Source organism: Electrophorus electricus, chromosome 17, assembly GCF_041902795.1.
Source record: "Electrophorus electricus isolate QZ-2024a chromosome 17, ASM4190279v1, whole genome shotgun sequence".
Lineage (NCBI taxonomy): Eukaryota > Metazoa > Chordata > Actinopteri > Gymnotiformes > Gymnotidae > Electrophorus > Electrophorus electricus.
In genome coordinates, this window is record NC_137513.1 from 5,999,277 (window position 1) to 6,018,397 (window position 19,121).

The 19,121-nt window shown below is 43.5% G+C and overlaps 2 protein-coding genes across 16 annotated transcripts in view; one reads left to right on the forward strand and one right to left on the reverse strand.

Annotated features, from left to right (window-relative positions):
• Window positions 1-1,122: 1,122 nt before the first annotated feature.
• nf1a (neurofibromin 1a) overlaps window positions 1,123-19,121 on the reverse strand; it is a 52,884-nt gene continuing 34,885 nt past the window's right edge. For 4 of the 11 annotated variants that reach the window (XM_035534018.2, XM_081700292.1, XM_035534022.2 and 1 more), the window contains 24 exons: window positions 15,964-16,396; window positions 15,410-15,750; window positions 14,818-15,020; window positions 14,440-14,633; window positions 14,132-14,272; window positions 12,599-12,878; window positions 11,887-12,101; window positions 11,646-11,707; window positions 11,353-11,494; window positions 10,762-10,863; window positions 10,439-10,579; window positions 10,149-10,275; window positions 9,820-9,951; window positions 9,575-9,710; window positions 8,835-8,992; window positions 8,341-8,463; window positions 8,088-8,206; window positions 7,730-7,830; window positions 6,739-6,881; window positions 6,296-6,342; window positions 5,707-5,923; window positions 5,337-5,414; window positions 4,784-4,837; window positions 1,123-4,053 (listed from right to left, as the gene is read on the reverse strand). In XM_035534018.2, the coding sequence (XP_035389911.2) occupies window positions 3,911-4,053; window positions 4,784-4,837; window positions 5,337-5,414; window positions 5,707-5,923; window positions 6,296-6,342; window positions 6,739-6,881; window positions 7,730-7,830; window positions 8,088-8,206; window positions 8,341-8,463; window positions 8,835-8,992; window positions 9,575-9,710; window positions 9,820-9,951; window positions 10,149-10,275; window positions 10,439-10,579; window positions 10,762-10,863; window positions 11,353-11,494; window positions 11,646-11,707; window positions 11,887-12,101; window positions 12,599-12,878; window positions 14,132-14,272; window positions 14,440-14,633; window positions 14,818-15,020; window positions 15,410-15,750; window positions 15,964-16,396 (3,832 nt within the window). In that variant the 3' untranslated portion in view covers window positions 1,123-3,910. Of the gene's footprint in view, window positions 4,054-4,783; window positions 4,838-5,270; window positions 5,415-5,706; window positions 5,924-6,295; window positions 6,343-6,738; window positions 6,882-7,729; window positions 7,831-8,087; window positions 8,207-8,340; window positions 8,464-8,834; window positions 8,993-9,574; window positions 9,711-9,819; window positions 9,952-10,148; window positions 10,276-10,438; window positions 10,580-10,761; window positions 10,864-11,352; window positions 11,495-11,645; window positions 11,708-11,886; window positions 12,102-12,598; window positions 12,879-14,131; window positions 14,273-14,439; window positions 14,634-14,817; window positions 15,021-15,409; window positions 15,751-15,963; window positions 16,397-19,121 lie in introns of all 11 variants that reach the window. The other 7 variants (XM_035534023.2, XM_081700295.1, XM_035534024.2 and 4 more) reach the window with 5 other exon arrangements.
• Window positions 12,886-18,545, forward strand: LOC145651841 (uncharacterized). 5 transcript variants are annotated; one of them, XR_014117923.1, is made up of 4 exons: window positions 12,912-13,567; window positions 13,665-13,828; window positions 16,735-16,882; window positions 17,394-18,545. XR_014117923.1 is itself a non-coding variant. In XM_081700298.1 (2 exons), exon 2 carries the CDS (start codon window positions 17,396-17,398, stop codon window positions 17,900-17,902), a length of 507 nt encoding a protein of 168 aa, XP_081556424.1. In that variant the 5' UTR covers window positions 12,914-13,567; window positions 17,394-17,395; the 3' UTR covers window positions 17,903-18,545. The 5 variants fall into 5 exon arrangements, 1 of the variants encoding a protein (XP_081556424.1); XR_014117925.1 differs by lacking the exon at window positions 16,735-16,882 and having other exon boundaries at window positions 12,886-13,567; XR_014117926.1 differs by lacking the exons at window positions 16,735-16,882; window positions 17,394-18,545 and adding an exon at window positions 14,352-14,480 and having other exon boundaries at window positions 12,886-13,567.

Here is a 19,121-nt window from a genome sequence, read left to right on the forward strand (position 1 = left end):
ATGACTTTAGCCCTGCCTCCAGAAGCCTGTTTCGAACTGCCCTTGCTGTGCAATTCAACCCAGCTGCTGCATGGCATTCTTTTTGTAGGTCACTTGACATCACTTTACGGCTTGTTAAGTGACATTCGACTGAGGTGGTGATCACGGTTGGTAGAGAGTCATTGTTGTCTCACGTGTTTGCTGCTTGACCTTGTTCTTAAGAACCGGTTTTTGAAATTTTCAACATGAAAGCAACCTGCCAGTAAAGCTACAATTGAACCCTTCTTTTCCATATTAAAGAACCTTTTTTTTCCAACTCTTTTGGCATGGTCCGTAGCTGTATTTTGACTATACTTTTTTACTTTTTGGGTAGTCCTAGCATGGCTTTTCCCGTCCAGCTGGTTCTATAACGAGAATAGTGATGACGGCAGCAGTGGTTTTTATACTGTTGCTCATTAGAATAGGATTTTGTTCAGGTGATCACCTATTCAGCATCTCATTAAGCAGAATGAGGTGTGTCTGTGAGGGAATTCCACAAACACTTGAATGAAATGGCTGCTGTACATGTGGAGATGCTGATTTAAGAAAAAATTGGAGTGGTCTCATTTTTTTCCCCCAGAGCTGTATATAGTCTTTCTACTGAAGCAATACTCCAGTGTTTTTCAAATTAATCTGTCCAACATTTGTAGCATATGGTTGATTAACACAGACAATTTTGATGAAATTCTCTGTAGAAAACAAAAAGCATTGACTTGAACAACGCTTCTACTAGATACGTAATGGCGGAAGGAAACCTTGCAAGAACGTCCCTTGGGGTTCTATTAGAAGTGTTTTGAATCAACAGGTCTTATGTGCTTTTCCAAGTACAGAGAATGCATCAAAATTGTTCTCCATGGTAGTTCACCATGCACTATAGATGTGGCAGACAAATCTTAAAAACACACTGGATTATTCTTCAAATGATTATTAATTATTTACAAAGGAGGTTGACGGTAACCGGTATCTTAAAACTACCAGAATTAGCCCCCTCACTCGGTCTTCAAATCAATTTACTATTGGGAGCCTAAAACCTATACAATAGCTAGAACTGTAAACACAACTGGAAACATTTTTGTTTAAACTTATTGCATGTTGATATCACTGTGACAGGGTAGTGAACAACTTTTATTATGAACACAAGTATAATTAAATCATGTTATACATGTACAGCAACTAACTGCTTTACAAAAAAAAAAGCAATACAATGTCATATTTACAATCATAACTTCCAATTTTACACAAAAATATTTACAGATGACAAATGTGCTGTTTACAGATGATTGGTGCAATTAAATGTGATAAATGCTTCAGACCAATGCAGTTTTCTATTATAAAATAAATGCAGTGTTCCTTAACCACAAATTGCAAAGAAAAATGAGCAAGACATCATCTCGTCATAATGCAGACAAGCATGCTCCTAATAAACTGCTGTGCAGGCTGTACCCACATCAATAGCTTCAGATATTACTACTGTATATCCTGAGAACAGTAATTAAATTTAGCTGTGTACCTTACCTTCAGTGTATGGAATATATGAATGCGTAACTGAAAAAAAGACTGAGACAGAATATCAACTTGGATATTAGAAATATCCTTACCTACCTCAGTTCACAGAGTAGAGGTGTTTTAAAAAAAATGTTTCTAACCTTATTAAAAACTGCTCGGTAACTTGTCCTTTTGCATTTAGAGTATCAGAATGTTTAGAGTATCAGAATCCTGCCAAACTGCCAACATAAGCAAGACAACATCTCTGCAAAACCATCAATAAAGACTATAAATACTATAATAAACCTGCAGTTAAACAATAGGGTACAGTAACAGATATTAAAATAATGAAGATGACAAACTGACCAAATTAAGGCTAGACAGATTTGGTCCCATTTCCAAGAGCAAACCATTAGACATTGCTACTTGATTATAGGACCACCATGAACCAACTAACGTACATGAACCTTTTAAGGTAATTCATTCTTAAGAGATAGAGTGGTTAAAAGATAGCATATAGTGGTTGAAGAAAAAAACAAAAAACAAAAAAACAACCTAAATATTATAGCTGATTTTTTCATGTAAATGTAATGTTCTATGCAATTGATAGGTGTTCTTTTGTAGTGCTAGTTTATAAAACCTAACTTCTTAGATTAGTCATCACAGATACAGTGCTCTACAGCAATCATTTTCACCTTTTCTTCTTAGGGAAAAAGTGGGCAAATAAAGAACAGATTGGGGAATATTGCACATAATCAGCAAAAATGTCAGGACCATTATACGGAGCCCCCACTGTAGTGGCATTTTGTGGAAAATGTAAATAAACAGCAAATTTGTTTCCATAGTGTGGGGACATAAAGCAGCATGCAGCAAGTACATGCAAGCAAAAACCCTAACTTACAAATAGCATCAAAAACAAGAGAAAAAAAGTTATTAATGCACATAAACATGGTAAACCTATACATGGTCACAAAAGAACAAATGTTGGCATCCTCCACCCAAACTCACATCCTAACTTGCCTCTTTACTGTGATGTACCCTTTTATGCAATGTTACTATGCCTCCCTCTGGGCATACAGGAATTTGATTTCCTATACCATTGGCTTTGCCATGTGCTTTGTGACAATACAGTAACATTCAGCAATGCTGCACACAAATACCACTTTGTCTATACTTGCGCCTTTAGACACATATTAAACCGACAAAATACCATATAAATGCATATAAACTGAAATAATTTGATATTACTGGTGTCATCACTACTATGACTCCAACCTCAATCCCACCAAAAGCTCTCAATTGTCATCATAGAAATCTGTCAGTATTATTGTGATATTTGAATGACATGGTTATAAGACAATAAACAGTGATTATAAGAGATACCTTCAATTAAATTTTGAGTCATTTACCTTCACAGAATAAATATCTACAGTAAATGCATCAAGTAATGATACTTATATATTTGAAGTTCATAGGATACCTTTTTTTAAGACAGTGCAGCAATGTATAGACATATGTATATGTAAAGAACATTTCTCTATAATAGTACCTGTTTTTCTCCCTTCCTCATCTTATCTTACAAACTATACACAGCTGATAATCTTGACAAAAAGGCACACAATAGACAAAACAGCAACCCAAAATGTGTGATTACCACCACCACCACCACCACCGTCGTCATCACCTGCATATATACATCTGCTCGGTATCAGAATGACATCCGATCTCAGTCCAGCCTGTGGATATCGGGTTCTCCAATGACCCGCTGATTCACTTCCCAGAACCTATCCGGGACAACTGTATTCAGGTCAGTCCTGATTCTGAGGCCATCTTTATCCACAGTCAGTTTTGGTCAGGAGTTGTAGTGGTTGTTAGTCAGTCCCTGCTTTTACATACATTAGGTCTTTACTGTTCACTCTCACAATCTCAAATTCCTTTCAATGCCTTGTTGTATTGTGTGTGTCATCACCTGCTGGTGCTGATGATTCCAGTAGCAGACAGTGTCTAACCGCGTGGCATCCCTCCGACCCCCCTGACCTTCACAGTGGGAGCCGGAAGCTGGCAGAGAAAAGAGTGCGAACCACGGACGTGTTCAGGTTTGCAGAGTCTTTTTCGTCGCGCAGCTGTCAAAGCGTCACCTCGGGTCAACCTCGAACCGCAGGCGCTGAGAGTTTCAGGGCAAGCTCAGCTCAGTCTCACCGCTCACCGTTGCACACATGCAAACGTACGGGGGGGGGGGGGGAAACGGGACTCTGGCGTTTCCTTTCCAAGGTTTCCGCAACAAACAAGAAATTTAAGCTGGAACTAAAAGCGGTTCTTCTCCGCGGGGAACCTTCTCAGGCTGGGAGACAGAGCAGCGGGCACATGGCGTGTGGAGAAGGGGCGGAGTCACTGCGGTCATGCCCGCTCAGACGATCTTCTTGATGCTGGCGCGCTTGAAGCTGCCCGCGCTGCGCTGCTTCTGCACCTGGCTGGCCGAGCCGTGCCTGGCTCGTCCGCTGCCGCACAGGCTCGTGGTCGGCGACAGCTCCACATTCTCCTTATCGATACCTGTGGAAGAAAGGAAACGTCAGAACACATGCCTTCCAAATCTAGCCAGATGTTGCCATCATTTTCACCTGCAAACACTTCAGGGTTTACTACACTGCTTCTTTGCCCCATTATGACAGTCACATTTACCTACACAGATAATTTAATAGTTAAATTTGATTTTGAGGGAATCAATAAGCTTATGCCAAATATAAACAGGATTTGAATCCATCAATATAGATATTACATTTGACATTTCTTCACAGGATCACCAAAATGTCTTATGTATAATAGCGTATCAGTGTAGAACAGTAAACAGTAAAAATCATGAAAAAAAATAAATAAAATAAAATCATGAAGTCTTTTCATTCCTATCCTCCATCCGTCTCTGACACATCAAGTCATACTAATTATATTCCAGCATCAACCAGAAGGTGGCTCAAGACTCAACGAGTGTTGCCATGAGAAAAGGGTCTTGCTCAGGTCCACACCAACTCACAACAGAGGAAAAAAAAGAAAAAGGGGGGGGGGGGGATGCTTTATCATCCCAATGACATCCTATGTTTTTGTTTTTTTACAGGGTCCTTACAGGGCTGCAGTTCCTGCAGACTAGTGCCACTCTTTTCTACCCCCACGACCAGCTTTCCCCCTCTAAATGCTACAAAAACATTTCTAATGACAGGGAAGCACAAGCTAGGTCAGCGGCAAAGGGAAATGTAGCGTCAGCTGTCAGCAGCAGGGAGAGGAATACCTGGAAGGCCGAGGTGTGGTGGAAACGCAGCCGACTTAGAGCAAGGCAGAGAGGCTTCGAACGCACGCACACACGGAAAAGAAAGCAGACATGAGTGACAACTCAAAGAGCAAAAACACAAAAAAAAATACAATGAATGGAAGAAACAGAAAAATATAAAAATGATGGCTCATATGATCTTGATGCATGAATACAGAAAGACTGCTACTACAGCTAACTGGCACCATTAACCAGTTTGAATGATTCATTAATTGTTGCTCAATTAAACAGCTAAAATTAGTAGAAACCAAGGAGAACAGTTGATTTTATTTCATTTTATTTGAATTACTATTAATTCTATTATCAAATCAAAGAACAATACATATATCATTTAGCTAATTATGGGGACATTCGTTTAAGTTCAAACATCTATCCTTTGCTGCTCACTGCAGCTGTTACTACCACCACATAAAGCAAAGTATAGACAGTAGGCACTTAAATCAGTTACCAAAGTCTGCAAACTATAGAACTGGACTTTAATTGCCCATCACAGCTCTATAGTTCAGGCTTGTACCAGCAGTTTTCGGTGGCATCTCTTCTGCTGTCCTGGCATAGGACAAAGTCGGGGACCGTCTATAAACTACAGGGCCTTCTGAATTGACAGGATGTCGCACATATAGGAGAAAGAGCGCAATGAGGTTAATGAAGATACAGAGATAAGAAAGGATCATGCAAGTTCAGCACTTAGCCATTTGTAAGCATCACACTTTCCTTTGGTAAACTACTGTGACATTGACAAGTTCGGTACATGTGACAAAGGACGTGAGCTCTCACTGTTTTGTGCATAAGCTCAGGAGAAAAAGTAAATGTAGCACGACTGTAGAGAAAGTGATTACGGTTATGCACGGGCATCCTTGTATGTCTGCACATGTGCAACTCCTGACCTGGTGAGTGCTGCGAGGTCGCTAGTGAGGTCATGGAGTTGGACAGGTTGAGGTTGGCCGTGATGCTGAGCTGGCTCTGAACACTGGGCGGGTACGGAGAGGTGGGCGTTCGCTGGGACTCCTCCCCTCCTTCTTCTTCAATACCCGGAAGGTAGGTGTCAATCAGAGCATCCAGAAACTTCACCACCAGCTCGGCGTAATCTGGGATTTGGGTTTGCTGCAAGCGGGAGAGCAGGCAATTGCACTAATCAAAAGCAGCTGAACACTTGACATTGCTGAAGAACAGCTAATCACTGGTCCTGGGGCTCTTGATAAAATTGGAAAGTCCTTCGGACTGCCTTCAGTTAAAACAGGGCAAAGCCTCTGGTGCCTGTAGGGCACAGGGAAGAGCAGAGATGGGAAGGAGGGGCAGGCGAGGCGGGGCAAACCTGGGAGAGCCACACAGCGCCCAGACGTGTTGCTCGATTACTGCAGGCTGCAGACCCCCCACCCGCCTCGCTGGGGAAGCTACTGCTTAGCACGCTTAATTTCCTGCCTGCACTGCCCGAGGACAAACAAACAAGGCAAACATGAGGACGTTTAATCATACCTTAGAGAAGGGGCCGGCAAACCGCCAGAGTCCATTAAAACCAAAGCCTGTCAGAGAGGGAGAGGTGACAGCCGAGCAGCAAGAGAGACCAAGAGAGCGAGAGAGAGGAAGAGAAATAACATGGTCAGCACAGCAAGGCCTTGCACTGAAACAGCCATTAAATTGGTTTAATTTTAAACCAAGAATTGTTTAACCCATCCTTTCTACTGTGAGAACTATATTGCCATTTCTTAATTAGGATACACAACTATTTGTTTATTTATAAGAGGTAGCAGCCTTGGTGCACATGCATGAGAATCATCAAATTTTTTCACAAGAAGCCATTTTCCCATGGCTAATACAATCAATGAAACAGAGAGAAGGACAAGGAATAGAATAAATGATAAACCCAGTCAGAAACAGGCGGGGTGGAGGAGATGAATGAAGGAGGATGGGTATTTTACTCTGCAGACAGGAGGGCTGGTACTGCGGCGGAGACTCCTCGTGGTACACCACGCTCTGAACAATGCTGTGCACGGGGTTGAGGAGGTTGGGGTCCTGGCACATGGACAGCAAGGTGCTGATCTTGGAGTCCAACAGATTGTGCCTGCAACACAGGTGAAAATCGGTGCATTACGCGCCTGAACCTGTGCATGTCTGATGCATACTGAATATGTGAAACACAGTGAATGTTGATTGATGCATACTAAACACCTCGGAGATGTATGGAACATTGCTTACCATTACTCTGTTGAAGCTTTACATCTGTTTTTTACATTTTCCTCACAGTGTATTCATAGACTTTTGCATGACAAATGCAAAATGAATGAACACAAGGGCCTAATAGCTTGGCTAGGAACTCTCACCTCAGTAAATATAGCATGCGTAATTGCCACATTAAGGGTATCCTGTAAATAGTTACAGCAACTGTATACAACAACAACACATCAGATGAGAAAAACTAAGGTACTTGTGAAGCGCCATTTTTGATGGGCTGTATGGGGCTTCTACAAGAAACCCCCCCTTCAACAAAAGCCGAAAGCACCAGTTAACGCAAAATGCTCAACCCAGTCAGTTCAAGCACATGAACGCTTGAATGCAAGTACTCTACTTCCGTGCGACCTGGTCGACACCCATAATGCCTTCTCTTTGCTGGCAGAGCCCTCTCCAAAGGCCCCTTCCTCGTCCACACACACACACACACACACACACTCACACACACACTCACACACACACTCACACACACACTCACACACACACTCACACACACACACACACACACTCACACACACACACACACTCACACACACACACACTCACACTCACACACACTCACACACACACACACTCACACACACACTCACACACACACTCACACACACTCACACACGTTCCCTGAGGCCTGGCTGGATCTGCTGCGTCACACGGATAAAGACATTGGCCCGGGGCACTTACACCACTGGGAACACCTTTGGGAAGACCACACTCGCTTCTGCCAAATACTCGTACAGGATCCGCTGGTGAAATTCATCAGTGGAGTACTTCACTTGAGTGGCCTGGAACATAAAGGAAACCTTATGAAACTCACTGCCCATTACGTACAACCCAAAGCTTTTGCAACAAATGTCATTAGCAAAACAGAGCAGATTTCAAGTGTACTTTTAAATGAGCCCTCATACCATTTGCGTCTTGAACTAGCATGGAAGAAACTAGCTGAGTAAACCTATTAGTTACACATACGGCTGAGAAAGAACAGAGCAGACAGGAAAGATGGAGCGGTGAGAGGTAAGTGGAGAAGACTGGAGGTTCTCACCAGCACAGTGAGGAGGAGGGTCTGGATCTTTGGGTCAGTGAGCACCTCCTCGTCAAGCAGCACATTGGACTCGGACACAGAGACCTTGCGCAGGTGGGAGTTGGCTAGCCGCTGGGTCTCTAGAGTGATATGGAGCACGCCAAGAGTCAATCCACCACTACTTTGGAATAACACACAGCTCCATTATCATTAATGCACAAATCCAGAATACAGCCATATTTAGTGACCTGGTGGAGCCTTTGGAGAGTCTTACCAATGTCATAGTCATTCTCAGCCACGCGCCGTATCTTGGGAGGAGTGGTGATGCCTGACTCCATCTCTGGCCTTTTTGGTGCTTTGGAGTCAGATATCAAATGGTCAAAACTCTTCCGGGTGCCTAGGAAAAAGAACAAATGCGGAAATCCAATACAGGCTTCTATTCATAGTTCTCTAGCAGACATACATGAGGCCCGGATGACACACAGTGATTAAGTCTTATACTGGTCTAACAAACACAAAAATAGACTTAAATCTCCATTCATCATCACTGTTTGATTGAATCCTGAGAAACAGGCCTACATAGCTGCACACAGGGAAGCAAAGGACACATTTTCATACATTTATCCATATGCCATTTTAATGATCTTATTCTTTCTGCATAGTTACATAAAAGTAAAAACAATAATGGGCTTTACAAATGCTTAAATTAAATATTTCAAAAATGGTTCCAGAGCCGTTACATTGTTCATTTTCTTGGCTCTCCCTTACCCAGCAGTTTCTTGGCGTTGGCCTGTGAAGGCTGCCCCATGTCCACGCTCATGGACTTGCGTGTGCGGGGGCTGGTCTGGCCTGCCGCCGGGTAGTACGCCGCCAGATAACGCTCAGACACCTTGGGCGAGGTCCACGGCTGACTCTCCTTGAGCGGCCTGTCATGACACGAGAACGGGATGTGAGCCCGAGTCAGAGGTTTAAGCTTCAACAGGAAACCAAGCTCTGAACAAAACTGAAGCAGCACGGTGCTGCAGATGAAGAGAGGTGCCGCAGGAAATGGAAATAATCGCACTGGAGGATCAACAGCACGAGCGCCGAGAAACTGGCTGGGAAGCATAAAATTTCATATCCCGAGAGAATCTTGAGATATCATCCCATACCGAGCTTTAGGAGATGTGGCTTGTAGATGAAATATCTGCAAATATCTAGAAGAATCACCTACAGAACAACAGGATCCCCCCTGCAGGCAAGAGACTGAAACACCTTTGAAATGCATCACCATCATAACTGCTGTGTCTTTCTGCCAGAAGAATATAAAATCACACCATATAATTTAACAGTGTAGTCATGTGCAAATTGGAAACATTGCAAATACACAGAATGTAAAAACATCCTGGCATCAATTGGATAACTGGTTAAACATTCCCCGAAACACTGCCTAGCGGCCTATTCCTATTTAATACTCGTGGGAGTAGCAAACAAGAAAGGCAGAAGTGAAAGGAAGCTGATGATGTCACCTGCATCCAGTCTCAGGATGGTAAACTGAATGTGTGTCCACAGGGAAGTTCTCCATGGCAACATCTGAGAGCAGCAAAGACTTCCTGTGCTTGAGACTGCAACGGCTGCGGACCTCCTCCGAGACCGTGAGCAAAGCTACACGAAAACACAGACACGCGCAGAGGTTAATGAAAGCAATACAGTCAGTCAAAGCACGTCAGAGTGGATACAGCATGTTCAGTTTGAGTTTTCTGACATCCCTCACCTGCCAGGTAGGCCACGCTCTGAGTGTTCACTTCAAACTTGTCACAGTTGCGGTGTTTACCCACAAGACCCAAGAGTGTGTGAAGGACGCGCACAGTCCTGGCTACCGTGGCAGATGACGGGTGTCTGTAACCTTCAGACAAAAGGACATCAGAGGAGACATGGAAGAGGAGCAGCATCATCACATCACTATTAACAAAAGCTCCTGAACAACAGAAAACGTGTCTGACAAACACCAGTAAAACCACCACCAGACACTCTGATCAATCTATTTCTTCATGGAGTGACTTCAGGTTAGATGGTTGGTTGTTTCCCAGTATTCATGTTCACCTTTCAGGAGATGGCCCACTAGAGCAAAATTAAAGTTGGAATTGAAGTTGAGGCCCACAAAATGGTCCATTTGTTTACAGTCCCATTCGAGAGGCTTCCGGATCTCCATGAACACCTCCTCAGGACTCTAGGCAAGGGCATGAAAAGACTCACCACACTGCAATAAACTCTATGCCCAAGGGATACATTCAATGCTCAACCACAACAAATGCTACTGTAATTAAATACACACTAGAAATCAGCAGAAGGAAATGGATTATGTACTTTGTGTGCAGGTGTATGTTCAGTACCTTGTCATTAAACACCCGTAGGCTGTCTAGTGTGTGCAGGTTTTGTTCCAACAATGCTGTCCCTGCAGAGTAGAGATTCACCTCATCCAGCTGCAGCACTGCCACTGCCACCCAGAACAGGGCCTTGTGCATTGGAGAGTCCTAGACACATGGACGCACGCACTGTATTGAGTCAGTCCTGCATCGCACACCACTTTCTGCACTTTCTACACACCCACATTTCAATCTCGACTTCCTGGAGAGGTCCAACACACCTCACTCATTTCTGCTCGCAGTTTATGCTGCAGTTAGGCAAGTGTCTATGCACTCAGGCAGCACAGTACCTGTCTGAGGAGGGGCTGCAGCTTGGTGAGTGCGATGACTGTGGCCTCGATGAGGACCTGGCTATTGTAGTTATCTGGCCCCTTTAAGCAGCTCTCCAGGCCCTGCAGAGGAAGTGTGTTAAATCAGGCTGTCCAGCAGAGGCCATATGGGTGCAGGCGTGCGAGCAGCCCTGCGGTTGGCTCCCCTGCACTCCACACACACACACACACACACACACACACACCTCCCAGAGAGGGAGAACGAGTTTGCAGAGCCATACATGCTGGAGGGGGAGTTCTTCTAAAAGCATGACAAGAAGTGACTCAGCAAAATTTAGAGAAGGGCATTGGGAGAGCATTTTGTACTGATGTAAAATACAATAATCATTGCAATGAAAGCGTAATTTGGTGTGCAAAATTTAAAATACAGTTTACAAGCGCCACACCTGAACTGCCGTTTAAAATGAGAAAGCAAGAATATTAACTAATCTCTTAGGTAAACACTAAACACCAACAGAACAGGTCAAAGAATATGCAAACATAAAAAGCTAAAAAGGTCTTCATCTGATTTGGTTCACAATCAGGGTGGGCAAGGTGAGGGACGCCACCCACCCGGTCGATGCTGAGCAGGGGACTGGCTTTGCTGAGAATCCGGATGATCTGTTTGATTTGGCCGTGCGTGATGCGCTTACTGATGCAGCCAAACACCACCAGCGCCCGTGGCTGAAGGGATGGATTATACTGGAACGCAAACCTAACCCAAGATATATAGTCGGTGATGAGACACTGAGAGAATGTGAGCAAAACAAACATAAGAACAACTAATTTTATAAATTGCATAAGTTGGCTATGGAGAGGAGGGGGACAAAAATAAATAAATAAATAAATAGCAAACTTTTACACACTTCTGAGCCAACTCTGTCCACTGGTCCAGCCACTTGCATGCAGGAATGTCTCTCATACAAGCCTGAGGAGGGGACACAGTCAGAGAAGTCAGCACAGACAGATTAGTCCAAGAAATGCCCGGTTATACTTCACATTTGACAAGTACGGTGTACAAGCAAGACGGCATCCAAAGAACACAAAAAACGGCACAGTTTACAGACGCCCAACAATCTGTTGTGCAGGGCACCAGCAGCGACTGACCTCCATGATCTCCAGCAGGGCTTCCGTGACCGTCTCCAGGGAGGAGAGGGCGAACGTCTCCCTCTCGTAGGAGCCCGGCGAGAAGGAGCGGTCTCGGTAGCTGGAGCGGAAGGCGATGACGGCGGCCGACTTCACCTTGCTGATGCCGAAGAGCAGGTAGAACTTGGGCAGGGAGAACTCGGTCAGGCTCAGCCGCAACACCTGCTTCGTCTCCTCTGCAGGCCAAAGAGCCACAAGCATGGTTAACCGTCTCCAGGGTCATCTGGCAGTCCGGTCAAGGTGACTGGACTTGCAATATGATGCTGTAGAGGTTTTGCCACTCTTGGGCGAGAGAGTCATGCGCCAATCCTACAGGGCCTGAGGCCTGCACACTTGGGTTGTTTTCTTGCATGAGCACACCCCACTTCCCTTGTCAGTTAATTACCAGGTTCAGTGAGTGAGGATATTTTGGGAGCAGTAAAGCAGCACAGCTCCAAATTGCGCTACATGCTAGCAATCCAGGTGCCCTGTGCAGTCATCCGGATTTACCACTACTAAATGAAGATGACAACAAGCTGGGCGATGGCAAACCTGTATATCGGGAATCGTGATTCACTGAACAGATATGTGGCACACAACAACGCAAACTCATCAAGATGGCTGCAGAAAGAAAACTCCTTTTAGAATGTTTATTCTAATCAGCTTGGCATCCAAATTATACACTCTCCCTCACCGCTGAAGTTGAGCTGCGAGCAGGTGCAGAGCGAGTGGATGATATTAATGACGAGGCCGTGGGTGGAGGCTCGCAGGGACAGCGGCCCCGTCGCCACCAGCAGCGTGACTACGTGGAAGAGGTAGGGCAGGTGTGTGGCCACGTCCAGCGAGTTGTTGAAGGACAGCATGAGCATGTAGCGTGCCAGGATGGCGATGTCATCCCACATGAGGTGCTGCTCCAGCGTGGGTGTGGGCGACAGGCACGTCTTGTCGATGATCTTGCACATGCGGCCAATCACCTGCGGACAGGAGGCAGGGAGGTGGAAGAGCAGGAGGTGGTGCTGGAGTAACTTTGGCATGGACAGGAGCACTGCAATGTGTGCCAGAATGAACAACTCCGGCCAGAAATTTCCATTGGCAAGAGCGCCCATAAAAGATGCCATTTTCAACCTTACCAACAAATTCAAATAATTTTATCTTCTGAGTACTTATACTGGAACTCAGAATAAAGTTACATATAAAAACAGCCAACAAATTCTTGCTCTTATTTAAAAAAAAAAAAAAAAAAAAATATGTGGTTTCAAGTTGTAATTTGAAAAATTATTAGGTCTGTTACAATGTGCCTTCTGTCATCTTCATTTTCCCTCTGTGCGTCATGTACCTAACCGTCACTCTCTGGAGGCTTACGACCTCCTCAGTAAGGTCATGTTTGGGTCTGGGTTTGACCTCTGAGCCCCAATGTTGTGCGAGAAGGCGAGAAGGCAGATGCAACGACTAGACAAAGCCTGCCCTTGTGCTCCCGGACTGGCATGTTGTGACATCAGCTGCGGCTGGCACATGCTAGACAAACAAGGCTCGGCACCCATTCAGTGTAGCTTTGACCTTGAAAATATAGCCAAATTGGGCAAATGGAGATCAGTATCTAAGCAGCCAAATCCTATAGTCTTCGCTGATTTACTCGAGGACCATGATGCCCGAGACACTTGAGGTTAGTGGATTTTAAATCAGAGGGGGTCACCATTGTGCTGGACTGCCTGACAATGATGTCTATTCACTGTAATGACTAACAGTGGTTCATATAATAGGAGAGAGTGACGGGCTGGTGCACTGGGTGTATTTGTCAGAGCGTGTGCATGTACGAATTGGGAGCAAGCGTTTGAGATAATGGAGTAGCAGAGCGAGGCTGGATAAGATCAGTGAAGCTGCAAGAGAAATGGTTTCAGAGAATAAAAGGGAAGCAACTGCAAAAGTAAGTCAGCCTCCATTTCAGGGAGGGTTGGTAGGGTTATGGGGTAAACCTGTCTTCGTCATGTTACGAAATGATGTGTCCAAGTTCCCTTAAGATAAGGTATATCTAGGTCATATGATAACAGCATAGTTTGTTGAAAACATTAAATTAAAACATCATTTAACAGTGAGGCTTTTGTGACCAAAGATTAACAACCAACCATTTAAATAGCATGTTTTGCTCTAGCTAGCATGACTAAGTTCTTTGATGGCAAGCTATATTCACTAAACATTCAACCATGTTAGCTTTGTACCCAAAACCCACCTTACTTGACACCAATTTAACATTTCCTGAGGCAAGAGCAACTGCAGTATCAGCCATTACTTCAGCTTTAATAGATCCTAGGCCCCCAGTAGCACTGGTCTTTATGAAGCTATCCAGCACCACGTCGAGCAGGTCTGATATCTAAAAGACAGAAGACAAGAGTCCAATTTAGAGTCACTTGTGCCTCTTAACTCGAGTTGTAAAGACTTTTTTTCATCAGCTCTGTCTAGAAGACCAAGATCAGATCTGAGCTCTACAAAAAAGTACTTTGACCCTGGGGGCTGCATTTGCAACAAGTGGAAACAGACCTGGCCTAGGCTGCCCCAGATCTTGGCCTGGATGGAGGGGTACATCTGCTTCTCATTGATCGTCATGGTGATGAGCTTGTCCAAAATGGCAGTGACGCGCTGACGCTTGGCATCATCGTTGTGCTTGCAGAAGCGCACTAGGTTTCGCAGCCAAGGGGTCATGTATTCCAGACACAGGTGCTTCAGTTCGATACCTGCAACCATACAAAGGACAAAGACGAGAGAAAAAATGTAATTGGCTCAAAATGGGGTCTAGCATGTTGAGGTCGAGTGTGTCAGACTTTCAGGGTGAGAATGTGTCGGTTTGTGTATGACAAATGTATGCATGTGTGTTTGAGTATGAATGTGTTGTGAATTTGGCATGTGTTTAGCACTGACTTGACTTGCTGAATCCAGAGATGCATTCTTCCAGAAACTCCAGGGTGAGATGGGGTTCATTGGCTGCTAGAGTCTTACTGATGGACACGATAAACAGTGTGTTGTTGGCAGGGATGCATAAACCAGATGTCTCAAGGAGCTGTCCTTCAATCTTGAGGTTAAAGGTGCAAGTTAAGGCGCACAGCAGGTTGTATGCGGCAGACCTGGTGATGGCACCAAAACATTTTGTTATGCCAAGATCATCACCATCAGTGTCATGTATGAAGAGGTCTCTAGAAATGGTAGTTTACTGTGTAAACTGTAAAGAAATATTAAACTAAAGATGTCACAGGTTCTTGGGTCTCAAGTTATCTAATTTTTCCACTGTCCCAAAGATGGCAAGGTCAAGTGCTCCCCAGCTGAACTAAAGACACAAGAACACTATCAGCATTTCTAATCAGCTCAAAACAAAGACAGAAGCCTGCTAATAATAGATCTATTGTTACAATAAGAGCTGCAAGATGCATTGGACCATTCATCCCTGACTATCAAAGACCAAGCTCCAGGGAACGGTTGCCTTCAACCTTTCGCACTGACCACAGTTGCCTCTCACCTCAGGCTGGGGTCAGAGCTGCCCAGGTTGAGGAGGGCGATGTTGAGCAGGGTGCCGGGCACGTCTTTGGGCCTGATCTTAGTGTGCTGGGGGATGGAGTCGGGCTGCGAGAGCTCCCAGCGCGTGCGGATGTGGATGATGGACTGCACTATGGCGTCACACTCCTGGTGCATGAAGGTGAGGGGTGTGCCCTGGTTGGCGATGGTCAGCGTAAACTGGTTCTCATCCACGAGGCAGATCTCCTCAATCTCAGATGCGTAGTAGATGTCGTTGAGGAAAACAGACTGGCCCAGGACGCGGGTGCGGTCAGCAGATGTCACCTGCACAGCTGTGGAGCCCACCTGGATGGAAAAACGCAAGGACAGTTGGCAAGAGATATTCAAAAGCTTTCAGCCCTCAAATGTTCACAGCTATACATTGTGAAATCAAGTTTATATTTAGTCACCATTTGGAAAGATATCTTCAAACAGTAATTGGCATCGCTTTAAAATGGCAAGATTGAATAAGCCTGACATTAGGAGTGCTTTTTCTCCACATCATCTATGGATCAGTACCTTGATGGACACTTTGGTGTCCTTGTGCGCCAGCTTCAGTGCAGTATGGAAAACTTTGAGGTCCTCCTCCAGGGTCAGGGTTGCTGCAGGAAGCTTCTGCTGCTCGGGCTCCACATGTTCAGCGAGACGTGCTGGCGAGTCGATGAATACCAGCTTCTTACTCCCCTTGAGTCCAGTTAGCAGACGTTCATGGTATTTGGTGTATTCCCGCACCCAGGTGTTGCAGTTGTAGATGAAGACTGCAGCCACATTCTCATAGGCGAAATTTGGAAAAACCACAAACCACTTGGAGAGAAAGTCTGTTTTGAAGCGGTTGCTAGGTCCAACATGTGTGAGGTCCACTACTATTTCATAGTGTTTGGCATAGTATGGTTTGAGGGTCAGTAACACATGGTAGATGAGAAGGTCTCCACTGATCTGTCCTGTTTTAAATCTAAAAGAAAAGGGAGCACAAAGTTACTGCAGCCTTGAACCTGCATTCCAAGCAAACTACTGCTATGAGACAGAAACTTAATGTTTTGAGGTTAAAACTGAACAAAATAAAATTTCCAGAAACCACAGCAAAAGCAATTTGGAGTGAAAACCCATAAGTGATTTTGGTTACATAGTTAAGGTAATTATTTAACAAACTCTAGATGACAAATAGCCTTTTCTAATTTACAACATCTACAATTGTGATGTACATTTATTGACATTACATTTAGATCTATATCTAAACTGAAAAGCCCAGGTCTATTTATATTCTACTTTGGTTTTTTTTTTTTTCCACAGCTACAAGCAAGGCCTATTTAAATTTAAGGCCCCCAAATAACTCTACTGAGGTGGCAGGAAGTAACTGCAATTTGAATCTTAGACTGTCTGCATTCAGTTAAGTTAATCAAGCTTTCAATTCACCCCATTCAACAACTCTGCAAAACAGGTAAGCCTTGATTATGCAGATAAGCCTCCAAAAAAAAAATAATAATAATTAAAAAAAAAAAAAAAAAATCCCTCCACAACATTTATATAGAATGACTGCAAACTGAATAAACCATGGTAAGAAATTTATAGGGAATAATTCATATACTTAATAATACAGGAGAGGAGAGATGGTGTGGCATCATGCCTTTATGTATTATACACTATTCATATTATACACTACTCATTAATATGCATTATACACGTCATATATTTAGAATTATACAGGAGAGGAGAGAGTATATCATTATGCCTTTATGCATTATTCAGTATTATGTATGAAAATAAAAATGCTAAAAGTAATTGTCTTAATAGGTCTTCACTCATTTACATAAATTAAATACCTGCCTGTCAATTTCATGATCGATGACATATCAACTTCGAAGTAATGAGACAAAATTACTTAGAATCGGAACGCCACCCTGGCTTGTTTCCAAATGTAAATAAGTTCTTCTTTTTCTGCATTTTATCAGGTATGGAAAACAAGACGTCCTCATTCACTGATGGCTTACAGAATCAAACCCAACTCCCAAGTACTGCGCCCCCTGCTACTGGCTCAGAGATCTGCTTAGACCCTCAGCTAGCCTTCATAGTTGCCACGTCCTCTGGGGGTCTCATCCTCATCCTATTAATATCTACTTTGGTGCTGACCTGCAAGGTCATCATTCTGAAGCGGCAGTACCGCGTCCGGCGCCCAACCCGTAGCAACGTGGATCTGGTGAGCGGGACAGGCTACTGGGGCACCGAAAGAACAGAGGGAGGCATTGTGGGACCATGTGAGACCAACCTCCTTCTGGAGGATGTCAGAACCGAGGGGGAGGATGATGAGGCGCAGGGCAGCGCAGAGAGGGCTGCCCTGCACCAAAGCACCACTGCACATACAGATGCAGAGAATGTGCCAGGTACCATGCAGGTCTCCACCTCCAGAGACTCCTGTATAGATCCTGTGAAGGAACTGGAGAACATGCCACTGGTGGTGTGAGTTAAATTTGTGCTCCTCCTCTATCTAAGATGTGTGCCTAAAGGAAGCGGTTTATGGTTTTAAAGTCTTTTTTTTTTTTTTTTTTTTTTTTTTTTTTTTTTCCATCTCATTTCATTTAATTTCATTTCAGATGATTTTAAAAACTGGGTCGGTCATTTTCTGTATTATATAAGTCTGTACTGAGTGTTACTAAATATTAGGGTAGTAATATGATGCGTGTCTGAGTTATGGCATTTACAGGGACCATAGAACAATTTTTTAAATGTCAGAAATATACTTGTTCTGTAAAAGACTCTTTAAATGAACTCAGCTAATAAAACAGTGTTAGGTCATTCTGGAATCACTAATTCATTGTTTTGAACAGAATTTCTGATTTGGTTTGTTGAAAAAAAAAAATTGCTTTGGTGGTGTCACTATCTTAATATCCCAACTTGTGCAGAGGCAGCTGGGGCATTCCATATTATAAGTAAAATAGATACTGTTAATCAAATAACTTCACTAATGTGAATATTGTGTAAATTCACATTTTTAAGGAAGAATCTAACCTTCATTTAAAATAGATTTATGTAATATTGTAACATTATTGTATATGGATGGATACAATATTTTCTCAGCACAAATAAAATTTATATATTAGTCCTAACCTTTTCTTAAACTCATAATTCTTCTTCTTCTTCTTCTTCTTCTTCTTCTTCTTCTTCTTCATCATTGCATCTTTTGGCATAGCTTGATACATTTTCCAGCCAATTTACCATCAGGCTTCACAGTATACAAAAGTTTAACACGCACACGCACGAACACGCACTTAAATGAAAACCTAAAATTAGATTCCGAGATTTGGCCAAACCCAGAAGGGAAGAATTAACACCAGAAACCCATTTACACACAGAAGGATCAAAGTGAATTTCTCACATAATTAAACTGGTCTCCAACACCAATAGGCACTTTTTTTTTGCTCTTCCCAAATACCAGGCAAGTTGTAAACTGCTCAAACATCTTCCTGTTTGCACATCTAGAGGCTTAAAATGTCTCATCATTGTATTCCACCATGTCAATATAAAACTAAATGCTAATTATGAATAAGCCCTGTAGTTGCTGCATTTTTTGGTAATGAATAAAATGTTAGTGCATCAGAAAAGTACCAAGATGTCTAATGTTAAGTTTCCTATATAGATCCAAAAGTATGAGAGGACAGCTATTCACCTTTAAATGGGGTCTG

Excerpts from the sequence above, each read along its gene's own strand:
- LOC145651841 (XM_081700298.1), top strand. The coding sequence starts at position 17,396 with ATGGAAAACAAGACGTCCTCATTCACTGATGGCTTACAGAATCAAACC.